This window comes from Sus scrofa, chromosome 5 (genome assembly GCF_054392235.1).
Source record: "Sus scrofa isolate SSC_HxYL_T2T_F1_AM1 chromosome 5, Sscrofa_HxYL_maternal_Yorkshire_Landrace_v2.0, whole genome shotgun sequence".
Classification (NCBI taxonomy): Eukaryota; Metazoa; Chordata; class Mammalia; order Artiodactyla; family Suidae; genus Sus; species Sus scrofa.
Window position 1 is genome coordinate 49,993,065 of NC_139387.1, and position 14,723 is coordinate 50,007,787.

General features: G+C 39.9%; 1 protein-coding gene across 4 annotated transcripts in view; it reads left to right on the forward strand.

The window, feature by feature from the left end:
- IPO8 (importin 8) overlaps window positions 1–2,034 on the forward strand; it is an 82,899-nt gene extending 80,865 nt beyond the window's left edge. For all 4 annotated transcript variants that reach the window (XM_003126400.6, XM_084956429.1, XM_005664009.4 and 1 more), the window contains one exon: window positions 21–2,034. In XM_003126400.6, coding sequence (XP_003126448.2) covers window positions 21–118 — 98 coding nt within the window. In that variant the 3' untranslated portion in view covers window positions 119–2,034. The remainder of the gene's footprint in view (window positions 1–20) is intronic.
- Window positions 2,035–14,723: the final 12,689 nt, after the last annotated feature.

Consider the following 14,723-nt stretch of genomic DNA (forward strand, 5'->3'; position numbering starts at 1 on the left):
TTTATCTTGGCAAATGCCAGAAGCAAAGAAGAAGATTGAACAACAGGGAGGCTTCACCTTTGAAAACAAAGGAGTCCTCTCTGCATTTAACTTTGGGACTATGCCCACCAACAACTGAAAGAAGGAACATCAGCCGACCAAATGTGGTACATCACCACATTGTACCACATTGTACTTCAGGCAGGAGTGGGTCAAGGGGAGCCAGGGAGGGGCTACTTTTTGCGCCACCTGCTGTACCAGCTACTGCCTGGCATCCAGCAGCGCCTTTATCCACCCTGCCTTCCCCTTTGACCTTTCTCACTCTGAAATATATATTTTAAGCAGCTACTGTAATGTATGAAATTTAAGAAAACCAGAATCATTGGACTGAAAAGGACAAACCACATGCTCCAAAGGATGAATGACCAAGGTGGTTTCAAGAGGATTGGATGGAATCGCACGTCTCAGGTTTTGCCATGCAGAATCAGTGGATTTATGCGAATAACAGTGCCTTCTGTTGTACATGAATTATCTGAAAACATTTTTTTGGAGTGCATTGCAATTTTTTTTTAAAGCGTAAAACATATTTCTAGATATAATGTAAACCTTGGCTGTATGTTGACTTATTCTGCATTTTACTATGTGAATTTACCATTAGGCAGTTAGCTGCAAGTCACTCTGGTTTCAAAATCATCACTGCTCCCCTTGTTCCCCCTGCTGCTAGGGGCTTTCTTCAGGGGTTGTACAATATGCACTGGCTCTGGTTTTTCACAACATGTTTTTTCCTAAAGATGTGGCTTTCCTAAGAAGTGTCTTATTCTCTCTTCCATCATATTTTTCAGCCCTGCAAAGGGTGGTATTTCTTTTGGAGTCAGCATATATGAGTATCAATTTCATTCATAGCCTAATAAGTTCAGGACTCAAAAATTTCTTGGCAGCAAGTGGCAGGGACTCATTAGTCACTGGAATTAACAGTAAGTTAATTATGCAGTTGATTGATAATTATACTAAAGCACATTGAACTTCTAAGAGAAAGGTGCTACATAAGCACGCTGTCTTTCTGGATGGAGGCTTGCATTTTCAATAACTTATCATTCCAGCTGTGTTGGACCTGGGTCCAAAACATTTTGTAACAATATATATATATATATTTTTTTTTATCTAGGAAAAAGACCCAAGTAAATTTAACTTCTTGCTTTCTCACACTTCTGAATTTTCTCCTATCTAATCCATTCTAGTTTTTATTATAGCTCAATTTGGCTTCTTTTATTTTTCAAGGGTTGGGAATATTGGTCAGCTGTACTCTTAAACATGGTAATGATACAAGATAGCTGGTGATAAATATTGGAGATGGAGGTTGCCGTGCTTTTTCTGAACTGATCCAACACCGCAACATGCGTGATGGTGCTTTCATTCAGTAAAGTGAAAGTGTATTTTCAGAACTTTCATTTCTGGGTATGATACAGTTGTCCACTTTTGTGAAATGTTTTCAGCTTAATATTTTACATCAGTCACTGGAGGAGTTTTCTCCAGGTGCTTTCTATATTACCATCCCTTGTTAATATGAACTCTTTTTAGAATTTTAGGTTATTTAAGTAGTTTTTACAGAAGTAGCCCAAGAAGCCATGAGTTTCAGAGTTAAATGATCCCCTGCTTCCCTTTGTTCCTCCCTTCCTGCGGCATTAATGCTGATTGTGCCAATTGGTGTGTAGAAAAGAAAGATGGCATTGGGGGAAATTTTAGACATCTTAAGGTTTGAAACTCTTCTTATTCTCCTCTTGTCCCAAATGGTTTAATTTTAGCATAAGTAATATGCCTTCACACTGGATTGTAAGAGGCATGTGATTTTATTTTTGTGATGTATTGTCTTCTGCAGTATTAAAGGGAAAGAAGTGTTAATGTGTATCATCCTATCTTGTTTTTGAAGCCAGGGTAGTTGTATAATTTTGTTACCAGCAGTGCTAACCTGAATGTGATCTGATTACCTTGGAAATGCAGGAACTTATATGAATGTACTGTAAAATAAAATGCGGACTGATTCCCAGGATCCTGAAATCCTCCGTGTGAACTGTTTTCTGAAATGTGGACGTGCCCTAGGCAGGTGATCAAAAATCCATCAGTAGGGGTTCCTGCTGTGGTGTAGTGGGTTAAGAATCCAACTGCAGTGGCTCGGGTTGCATGGAGGTGCGGGTCCAATCCCCTGCCCGGTGCAATAAGTTTAAGTTTCCGGTGTTGCTACAGCCTGTGGCGTAGGTTGTAGTCATGGCTTGGATTCAGTCCCTAGCCCGGGAACTTCCATATGCCATGCGTGCGGCCACCAAAACAAAACATCAGTATGTTTTCCTGCCTCCTGGGGACCTGGAGCAAGGTGGCTGTAGGTCTGGGAGGGTAATGGCTTCATCAGGAGCAGCGAAAGAGTGGGGAGTGTTTGGGGGCTGGTGCCCATCTCATTAACCAAGGTGTCCAAATGAGAACTGCAGATGTTCTGAAAAAGCAGAGGTCATTCAACCACATCAGGACCTTGAAGGAAAGGAAAAGATGCCTGAATTGGAGCCATTTTCTGATGCACTGCCATTGACTTAGTAGCAGTTAAAACAGAGTAGAATGGTCAGTGCTGGCCTTTTGATTCTCCAATATTTACCTAGCAGGGCAGTAAACTCTTCCTGCCCACAAGACCACACTGAACTAGTAAATTGTTAATCAGTGAAAATACCAAAGAAAACAAATTGTCATTTATTGAATATAGTGAATATATTCAATAATATAGTGAATATGTTCAATAAGTCCAGTTTTCTATTCAGCATGGGAGACTGAAAACGGTAATAAATTTATGGAGGGAATGAAGGGAAACTTGGCCATGTGATCAGAGACCACCGGTGTGTGGATGTGTGTGCATGTATGTTTCATCTGGGAGAGTAAAGACTTTTCAGATAAGCTTTACTTGGTAATCCTTCCTGTCCCGTTTCCCTCTCTCCATTGAGATCAGTGTGTAGGGGCTGACTGTGGTGGGTTGGAAACTTCTCAGACAGTCCATGGCGAGTCACGCCACAAAATTGGAGGGCAAAGTGTTGGGCTCTGTTTTTTTAGGAGGAAGTGCAAACACCGGCACAAGAGTGTCTGATCCTGAGAGGTGTGTATGGAATAGAAGGGCAGGGCTGCAGGGGAGGCCGGGGCAGGCAGCAGTGCTGGCAGAGGGAGGAGGGGGCTGTGTTGTGGAGACCAGGTGTGAAAAGGCTCTGCCAGCAACAGGAGAGGTGAGTCAATGCAAATGCTCCCTGCAGGGCATGAGAGAAGAAGTTCACCTTAGAGATCACCCAACTTGGGAAGAGACTTCAGTAGTACAAGTGCCTCTCAAGAGCTAGGAATTGGAGGCTTTTCCCAAAGGATTTGAACAATGCCTGGAGCTAAGAGCAACTCAGGCAGGAGTGAGGTATGGAGATTTTTTTTCCCCCAAGGGCCTCTCTGGCCATGAAGGAAAAATCTGGGGAGGATGAGAATTACCCTGGGCACCTTCAGCTGTGGGCCAGTGTCCCCTACAACACAGGTTTCAGTTAAGAGTGACCCACCACTCCCACTGCCCAGCAGGTAGGACAGTCCCTCTCTTATCTCCTTTTGCAGTCATTCTTCTGCAGCTTGACCCTCTTCTGTCCACCTCACTGCCACAGTAGATGACTTTTCAAAATGCAAATCTTGATTGTATCAGTAACCTGAGCGATTAAGGTCTCTCAGTGGCTTTTAGGATCCAGATAAAATCATTAAGTTGGCCGCAAATCTCCTGAGTTATTTGGCCCTTTTCTCACTGCCTTCTGCCTCCAATTCACTGGTTTCTTCTCCTCCAGGTTCACAGATATTATTTTCTCCTCTGTCCTTTACTTGATAAATACCTCTGCCTCTTCATTTGGGTACATAAATATTATTTCCTTACAGAAGCCTTTCTTCTCTAAGAACCCCTAGGTCAACTTTGAATCATATATCCCATGTATTTTTTTTTTTTTTTTGGCTTTTTGCCCTTTTTCTAGGGCCACTTCCGGGGCATATGGAGGTTCCCAGGCCTAGGGGTCGAATCAGAGCTGTAGCCGCCAACCTACACCAGAGCCACAGCAACACGGGATCCAAGCCGCATCTGCGACCACAGCTCATGGCAACACCAGATCCTTAACCCACTGAGCAAGGCCAGGGATCAAACCCGCAACCTCATAGTTCCTAGTCGGATTCGTAAACCACTGAGCCACAATGGGAACTCCTGATATATCCCATATATTAGTCAAATAATGTACAATATAAGCTGCTTGAGCCAAATCTATGTCCTTACTACTGTCAACTAAAAAAAAATGCACAACCTAAAAGTTGAGAGTTAAGTTTTATTTGGGGCAAAATGAGGACTTAAGCCCAGGAGGCAGTATCTCAAATATCCCTGAGAAAACTGTTCTGAGGAGGTGAGGTGGGAGCTAGGATATATAGGAGTTTTGCAACAAAGGACAGATTGTAGGAACAGAAGATTACTGCTTTTGTAAATGTCCGGGCTCACTCAGGCTGTGAAATCACAAGATATTGGCCCCAGATAGCTGAGATGCACTACAGAGTTTCCCCAGGGCTCGATGTCTTGACCGGCTTCAGTCTGATGGCTGCTAGATGGCAGGTATTCTTTGTTTCCTTCCTGAGTTCCCTCAGGGCTCACTGGCTCACGCTTGGAGGTAGGAGGTAGCTGCACTCGCTGATGACTGTGACAGTAGCCTGGGCAGGGGCTATTTCAGATATCTCTGAAGTGCTTCCCCCAAATAGGCAGGAGGAAATAACATCAGTATATGTAATACAGGTGAAGGGAGAGGTGCATGCAGCCATGAACACATTTCACAGAAGTTTGCTGCTGGTTCTGCTTAAGTTACTACTAGTCACGAGGCGTAGACATCACCATAAAGGATTTTAGTGTTACTCTAGGTACAAGGAGACGCAAGAATTGGTTTCATAAAATCTCCTAAAAATGTCAATCTGAGGACCTGTTCTGCCAGTTTTCCCAGAGTGATTTCAGAGAGACAGTAGTGAGTGATGGCTTGAAGTGAGATCTTAATTCTCTGCTCTAGGAATTGAACCTGGACAGCCTGGTTGAAAACCAGGAATCCTAGCCACTAAGACTAACCAGAGGCTGAAAGCAGAACTGCCCTGATTCTTGCCCCCTGTTGAAAGCACGAATGTTTCGAGGAGGCAAAGACTGTAAAAACAGGTATAACATTTATTGTTGCAAAAACAGTACAACATGAGGAAGAGCACAGAAATACAGAGCATTAGTCTAAGGCAGAAGTAAAGCAGTAATACATACCCAAAGGAGACTTGAGGGGGAGTTCCCGTCGTGGCTCAGTGGTTAGCGAATCCGACTAGGAATACATGAGGTTGAGGGTTCGATCCCTGGCCTTGCTCAGTGGGTTAAGGATCCAGCATTGCCGTGGGCTGTGGTGTAGGTCACAGACATGGCTCAGATCCCATGTTGCTGTGGCTCTGGCGTAGGCTGGTGGCTACAGCTCCGATTAGACCCCTAGCCTTCGAACCTCCATATGCTGCGGGAGTGGCCCAAGAAATGGCAAAAAGACAAAAAAAAAAAAAAAAAAAAAAAAAAAAGAGACTTGAGGTTGTGGGTGTTCCCCTGAATGAAAAGCCTGCCAGAGGGGTGATTTAAATTACTTAACCAGGTCTTTGTCTCACTTTGGCCAATTAACTTGTTTTATCTTTCACACCTGACCAGATCTAGGGCCCTCCCCTGATCTGCCTTCGTATCTTTTGGCCAAGATGGTTCCAAGGCAGAATATGGCAGGAAGGTTATCCAGACTTATTATGTCCTGGCACCCCTTCCCCTTCTGACCATGAAGGGTCTCTTTGCACACGTGCAGTTGGGTCTCCCTGATCCTGAGGATGGGGTGTCCATGTCTTGTCTATTGTGAATAGTGCTGCTATGAACATTGGGGTGCATGTATCTTTTTCAATGAAAGTTTTTTTCTGGATATATTTAGTGCCCTAATTTAGTGGTTCTCACCATTACAGGACACCATTTGCAACCATGGCTGAATTAACTTTTGACATAGTCAGGCACTGAGTTACATTGACTCTGTGTCAGCTCCATTAACTCATGCAATCAAGACAGTCCTTCAGTAGATCAGTTTAATGTGCATGACAAACTCGCATTGCTGTAAAGCTATTTCTCAGTCTCTTTCAAAAAGAGTCACAAGCCTGGACATGCTTCTCTGCCCTTGGCCTCTATTTTTATCATCTCATGTTTATATTTAACTTGGAAATCTGATTTTTAGAGATGCCTTGGTATAGGATTGACTGTGGGGTTTAAACACAGGAACAGAATTGATCTTTTAATATAATAACACAGGCATTTACCTCCCTAGGTCTTTTGTTGAGGTGTCACTAGACGAGGGTTATTTGGTGACACTGTTATTTTATTCTGCAGTGGTGAGAACCACTAAATTAGGGCAATGGATTATGTTGTCAATCAAATTTGATAGAACCTCTGTGAGATTTTGTAATGGAATGAAATCAACACACTCCAACTGAACTGTGATTAGAAGTATACCTTAATCATTGAAGGGCTATATTTTTTAAATGCTGTAAAGTGTATTTCTTTATGCTGGATTTAATTTCCCACTGCATGCTTCTATAAGGTTATAAATGTGCTCCTCAGGGTAATCTTAGGACATTTTCAAAGCCAAGCTAAAGTGTGGCATTTAAAAGCATTTGCTTTTACTTACATATATGTTTATGTATATAAATGTCATTTGAATGACATTTATGGAGTAATGGAGTGTTTTGAGGAGGAAAAACTTTCCCTTTGCTCTCTTAGGTTTAGTAACTGAAGTTTTGAGAATTAAACTAAGAAAAGACAATTAAAAGGAGAAAAGATGCACAGTATTTTTATTAATATTCACATGCATGTGAGTTCACAGAAGTGAAACTAAAAGAAGTGGTTAGAAATTTAGACTAATTTCTAAAAGTCAACAAATAAGAATATGGGAGTGAGCTGGACCATGGACAGCTTTTGCCTTTGCCCTTGCACTAGACAAACAGGAGAGGGGCCATCGAGCTGTCCACCTTTATCCTAGGGCCATCTTCATTCTCTTAACACCAAAGCCAGGCAGAGGAAGGGTAACTTTTCTCGACCCCAGAATTTAAAAAACTGTTTTAGCCCACACAAATTTCATGACACTCTGTAAAATATTCTAGAATTCTTGATGCTTGATATGTACTTTCTTGTCTTCAAGGAGAACACTTATGGGCCAACATACCATTTAATGATCATCGATACCATTTTTGGCAAGTTTTATGCCTCATCATCCTCATTTCCCCACCCCTTGACTTCTAATTTTTCTTTAGATTCTTCTTCATATCATTCTATTCTATTTTTTTTAATTGTGAGTGTATCTTATTTTTTTATTTATTTTTTTTGTCTTTTTTTTTTTTTTTTTTTTTGCCATTTCTAGGGCCGCTCCTGCGGCATATGGAGGTTCCCAGGCTAGGGGTGGAATCAGAGCTGTAGCCTCCGGCCTACGCCAGAGCCACAGCAATGCGTCTGCAACCTACACCACAGCTCACGGCAACACCGGATCGTTAACCCATTGAGCAAGGGCAGGGACCGAACCCGCAACCTCATGGTTCTTAGTTGGATTCGTTAACCACTGCGCCATGACGGGAACTCCTCATTCTATTCTTAACTGAAAATTTCATTTGTATTAGGTCGCTCATTAAATACCTACTAACGTTTTAGAGATAGAGTGATTCTTAGATTGGTTCATTCTGAATATTTTGACCATTAAGTATAAAAGAAAGAAAAGATAGAGGGAGAAGAGTAGATGTGGGGACAAAGTGGATAAAGGTATAAATCATTTAGAGACCCAGGAACAAAGTCAAATCCTTCCAAAGAAAATTCACCTAAATACACAGTTCCTAATGCTCTGAACTCAGGGTATGCCATATGCTGTTTGTCAATAGGATGTTGGCAGAAGGGTAATGGAATTCATCTCGGAAATGCTGTGGTGAAGCATGTTGAAGACATGTGCATTCTCCTTTGTACCTCTCTCCACCCTATCCCTGTCCCAACGCCCTGCTTTGTGCACAGTGGGTGTGACTTTTTCTTTTTTTTAAGGGCCACGCCCATGCCATATGGATGTTCCTGGGCTAGGGGTAGAATTAGAATTGCAGCTGCTGGCCTATGCCACAGTAACACCAGAACAAAGCTGCATCTGTGACCTACTCCACAACTTGTGGCAATGCCAAATCTTTAACCCAGTGAGCACGGCCAGGAATTGAATCTGTATCCTCATGGATAGTAGTTGGGTTCTCAACCTTCTGAGCCACAATGGGAACTCCTTTTCCATTTTTTTTTTCAGTTTTATCTTTTCTAAGTCAGATCATATGCCATATATGTTCTATATATATATATCTGTCACTCTTATTTTTCCCTTTTTCTGATCTCCATCTATGGGTAGTGTATTTGCTGCCCACAAGAAGTATTTTTTAAAAATTTTATTGGAATATAGTTGACTTACAATGTTGTATTAATTTCAGGCATAAAGTAAATCAGTTATACATATATCCACTCTTTTTATTTTATTTTATTATTTTATTTTTTGCTTTTTAGGGCTGGACCTGTCACATATGGAAGTTCCCAGGCTAGGGTTCACATTGGAGCTACAGCTGCCTGCCTATGCCACAGCCATGGCAAAGTCAGATCCGAGCTGGGTCTTTGACTTACAGCTCATGGCAATGCTGCTGGATCCTTAACCCAATGAGTGAGGCCAGGGATTTATCAAACACACATCCTCATGAATACTACTCGGGTTTTTTACTGGTGAGCCACAGTGGGAACTCCACATATCCATTCTTTTTCGGATTCTTTCCCCATATATGTTACCACACAGTACTGAATAAATTTCCCTGTGCTATACAGTAGGTCCCCATTACCTGTTTATTCTATATATAGTGGTGTGTATATAGAGGTCCCAACCACATTTATTCTTCCCCTGTACATCTCCCCTTTGCTAAATAAAAGTTTGTTTTCAAAATCTTTGTCTGTTTCTGTTTTATAAGTTCTATTTTATAATTTCTATTAGATTCCACTTTAGTGATCTCATATGATATTTATCTTTCTTTTTCTGACTTACTTCACCTAATATGATAATTTCTATGCCCATCCATGCTGCTGCAAATAGCATTATTTCATGCTTTTTAATGGCTGAGTAATGTTCCATTGCATATATGTACCACATCTTCTTTATCCAGTCTTCTGTTGATGGATATTTTGGTTGTTTCAATGTTGTGGCTATTGTAAATAATGCTGCAATGAAGGTTAGGGTGTATATATCTTTACAAATTAGAGTTTTCTTCAGGTATATGCCCAGGAGTGAGATTGCTGGGTCATATGGTAGCTCTATATGTAGTTTTTTTAAGGAACCTCCATACTGTTCTCCATTGCAGAAGCACCAGCTTACATTCCTACCAACAGTGTAGGAGGGTTCCTTTTCCTCACACCCACTACAGCATTTATTGTTCGTAAACTTTTTGATGATGGCCATTCTGACTGGTATGAGTTGCACACACCAGAATGCAATTTTGATTTGCATTTCTCCAATAATTAGTAATGTTGAGCGTATTTTCATTTGTGTTTTGGCCATCTGTCTTATTTGGAGAAATACCTGTTTAGATCTTATGACCATTTTTTAATCAAGTTGCTTTTTTTAAATTTTAAAGCTGTGTGAGATGTTTATATATTTTGGAGATTAATCCCTTGTCAGTTGCTTCATTTGCAAAGTTTTTTTTTCTCATTCTGTAAGTTGTATTTTTGTTTTGTTAATGATTTCCTTTGCTGTACAAAAGCTTTAAAGTTTAACTAGGTCCTATTTATTTTTATTTTTGTTTTCATTACTCTAGTAGGTGGACCATGAGAAGTATTTTTACTGTTGTTTCCTCAACCATCCTTTGACTGGTTACAGATTTTCTTCTAGTATTTTCCTTGAGAAGAGATCCACATGAGCATTATTCTCTGAATTTTAAAAGGTTCAAAACAATTTGATAGTATTTACAGTTGGAAGAAATGTGACTAAAAGCTCTATTTCTGGCAAGAATATAAATTGGTACAACCCCTGGCAAGCAAGTTTGCAATAACTCATAAAGGTAAACATTCACTAATCTATGACCCAGAAATTTTACTTCAACTCAGGGGCAGCTTGTGCATAGGTATACCAGGAGTCATGAATATGACTGTCCATAACAGTACCGTATTTTTTCTTTTATTCCTTTTTTTTTGGCTGCCCCATGGCATATGGAGTTCCCAGGCTGAGATCCCAGCTGTAGTTATGACCTATGCCACCACTGTGGCTGTGGCAACACTGGCTCCTTTAAACCACTGTGCTGAGCTGGGAATCAAACCTGTGTCATGGGGAGTTCCCTTAGTGTCTCAGGAGTTGACAAACCTGACTAGGATCCATGAGGATGTGAGTTCGATCCCTGGCATCGCTCAGCAGGTTAAGGATCCTGCATTGCCATGAACTGTGGTGTAGGTTGCAGTCTCAGCTCAGATCCCAAGTCGCTGTGGCTGTGGCATAGGCCAGCAGCTGTAGCTCCGATTCAAGCCTAGCCTGGGAACTTCCATATGACACAGGTGCGGCCCTAAAATAGCAAAAAATAAAAAATACACAAAAAACCTTCGTCCTAGTGCTACAAAGTCACCACTGATCCCATTGCATCACAGTGGGAATTGCCACAGTACTGTTTATAACAGTGAAAATTATTAATAAGTCCAAAAATAACAAATGCTAGAGATGGTGTGGAGAAAAGGGAACCCTCCTACACTGTTGGTGGGAATGTAAATTGCTGCAACCACTAGGGAAAACAGTATGGAGTTAGCTTAGAAAATTAAATATAGCACTACCACATGACCCAGCAATCCCACTCTTTGGCATATATCCAGACAAAACTTTCCTTGAAAAAGACACATGCACCCATATGTTCATTGCAGCTCTATTCACAATAGCCAAGATATGGAAACAACCTAAATGTGCAGTGATTATGAATGGATTAAGAAGATGTGGTATATATACACAATATAATACTACTCAGTCATAAAAAAGAACAAAATAATGCCATCTGCAGCAACATGGATGGGACTAGAGAGTCTCATACTAAGTGAAGTAAATCACAAAGAGAAAGACAAGTACCATAAGATATCACTCATATCTGGAACAAATGAACCTTTCCACAGAAAATAAACTTATGAAATTGGAGAACAGTCTTTGGTTGCCAAGGGGGAGGAGGAGGGAATTTGGGGTAAACAGATGCAAACTATTACCTTTGGAATGGATAAGCAATGAGATCCTGCTGTATAGCTCTGGGAACTATGTCTAGTCACTTGTGATGGAGCATGTATGTGAGAAAAAGAATGTATATATGTATGTGCGACTGGATTATCTTGCTGAACAGTAGAAGATTGACAGAACACTGTAAAATGGCTAAAATGGAAAAAATGAAAATCTCTTAAATGATACATTAAACAAACATTGTAAGTCAACTCTACTCCAATAAAATTAAATTAAAAAAAAAGAAAAAAATAGTAAAAATTGAATGACCACAAAAAAGGAAAGGGATAAGTAAATCAAGGTATATTCTTCACATTAAGTTTTATACATCAGTCAAAATTAATAATCTATTGTCACACTTAACAGTAAACATAACTCTTAGCAATGTGCTGTATTTTATTAATTATCATTTTTGTCATTTAAACACCTGTAAAATTGTGATATATCTTACAACTGATGGCAGGTCATTGTTTAAATAGAAGATACTATTTTTTCTTATTTTATTGCATAAAATAATGTTGTATCTTACATTTTATGGTGCCTTATATTTAATGACATATGGTAATATTGTGTGACAAAAATGAAGTGTCATAAGATTACACATAATATTATATCCTTTGTGTAAAGTTAAAACAACTAAAACTAAGCATTTTTTATTTATGAACACATATATGTGATAATACTTTATGTGTTCAAGAGAATAATAATAAAATGTCAGGGTGGTGATTCCTTCTGGTGGGGGATGTTAAATGGCTGGGTAGGAAAGGCAGATGAAAATTACTCTGAGTTCTCATGTTGCTTTCATGGGCATTTATGTTATTATTTAACATAACGGTGTATTTTAATAATCAATAATTATCATGTACGATAAAATTGTCATAGATCAAAAGTACACAGATAATATATAAATGAGGACATACATGGACTAAGAATGAAAATATGTCATGAATCAAGAATTCTAATTTTATACACATGTGGTTGAAACTTTATATTAAAAGTAAAACTTGGTTTATTCATGCTGTCATTAGTATAAGTGTTGAAACTATCTCTGGCATTGAATGCTGCTTTTGAGTAACCTGATATCTGCTATCATCCTGATTTCTTTTTTCTTTTTCATAAATGGTGTAATCTTTTGCTTGGATTTCCAAATGATTTCTGCTTCTTTAAAGACAATGGCTTTACTGAGATGTGCTTAAGTTTTGTTGGAGCTAGATCAAATTTCCTTGATATATAATGTGCCACTTCCATAGATAGGCTTAGATCATGCACTTGAGAAATATGTTCTATATTTTCTTTTCTTTCGTTCATTCTTTTTTTTTTATTTTTAGGGCTGCACTTGCGGAATTTTCTTTCTTTCTTTCTTTCTTTCTTTCTTTCTTTCTTATTTCTTTATTTATTTATTTCCTTCTTTCTCCCTTCCTCCCTCCCTCCCTTCCTTTCTTTCTTTCTCTCTCTCTCTTTCTCTCTCTTTCTTTCTTTCCTTCCTTCCTTCTTTCCTTCCTTTATTCCTCCCTCCCTCCCTCCTTCCTTCCTTCCTTTTCCTTTCTTTCATTCATTCCCTTTTCTTTCTGTCTGTCTGTCTTTTTAGGCCTGCACCTGCGGCATATGGAAGTTCCCAGACTAGGGGTCAAATCAGAGCTGCAGCTGCTGGCCTACACCACAGTCACAGCAATGCAGAGTCTCAGCAGCGTCTGCAAACTACAAGGCAGTTCATGACAATGCTGGATTCTTAACCCACTGAGTGAGGCCAGGAGTCAAACCTGATGTCCTCATGGATACTAGTCAGGTGTGTTACTGCGGAGCCACTAAGGGAATTCCCAATGTTTTCAAATGTGTTCTGTTCTACTGTTTTGACTTTCTTCTTTTGGACTCCATGCACATGTAGGATACACTTTCCTTCTTTCCTTGTCTTCTGTATCAATGTGTTCTCTAATCCCTTTGATTTCTTTCTCTATTTTGGTTTAATTTTTGTTTGCTTCCCCATTTCTTTCCTGCCTGTCTCTATGCTTTCCATAATATCTATTTTCCCTTGTGCTTTTATCATTTATTTGTTATTTAGGCTATACTCACAGCATATGGAAGTTCCTGGGCCAGGGACTGAATCTGAGCCTCAGCTGCCACCTATGCCACAGCTGCCACAACACTGGATCCTCAACCCACTGTGCCATAGTGGGAACGCTGCTATTGTGCTTTTAATAATGTATGGTTTATGCTTGATTTTGGTTTTCTTTCCTGAGTCCTGCCAGTTCCTCTTTCTCTTCTTTCTGTTATCATGCAAACAATATCTGTTGTCTCTTTCTTCCTGTTTATTTCTGCTTTGCTTCTTCCTTCATAATTGTGATTTGATTTGTACACAATTTTTATCTAATCTGTGACAACTCTTTCTGGTGGATTTTCTTTTTATAGGAAAGTTTTGTTATGCTTTTCCCATATTTTCTTTCTTTTCCTTCCTTCCTTCCTGCCTTCCTTCATTTCTTTCTTTCTTTTACTTTTTATGGCCACATCTGCAGCATATGGAAGTTTCTGGGCTTGGGGTCCAATCAGAGCTGCAGATGCTGGCCTACGCCATAGCCAGAGCAATGCCAGCTCTGAGCGGTATCTGCTACCTATGCCACAGCTTGCAGCAACACCAGATCCTTAACCTACTGAGTGAGGCCAGGGATCAAACCTGCATCCTCATAGACACTATGTCAGGTTTTTAACCCATTGAGGCACAATGAGAACTCCACATTTTACTCTACAGATTTTTTTTTTGGCTTTTTTTTAGGGTCTCACCTGAGGCATACAGAAGTTCCCAGACTAGGGGTCGAAGCTGTAGCCACCATCCTACACCACAACCACAGCAATGCAGGATCTGAGCCATGTCTGTGACCTATAGTACAGCTCGTGGCAATGCCGGATTCCCAACCCACTGAGTGAGGTCAGAGATCAAACCTGTGTCCTCATGGATACTAGTCAGATTTTTTTCTGCTGAACCATCATGGGAACTCCTATATAGAATTTTAAAAAATGGATACTATATAATTTATTTGTGTATTTATATTTGAATGCATTGTATTTTCCTGAACCAGCTATGGGCAGGTGATTAGGGAAGTGTGGATAAGTAGTGGGAAGGGTTACCTCCTCTGTTAGTATAATGAAGACTGTCTTCTCCAGATATCTCATGCCTTTTTTTGATCCTCCTTCATCACCTTATTTTGTGTTTAATAGATATTCTGGTGACTCATTTAGAATGATCTTCACTTAATTCCAATGGTATATATACATTTTGCTTCAACATAGCTCCCCTTTCTCCTTCTACCCTTGTGTTATTAATTGTATATAATTAACTATTGTCATAATGATTACATCTTTATATGTTAGAAGTCATCAATATAACTGCATCATTATTATTTTATG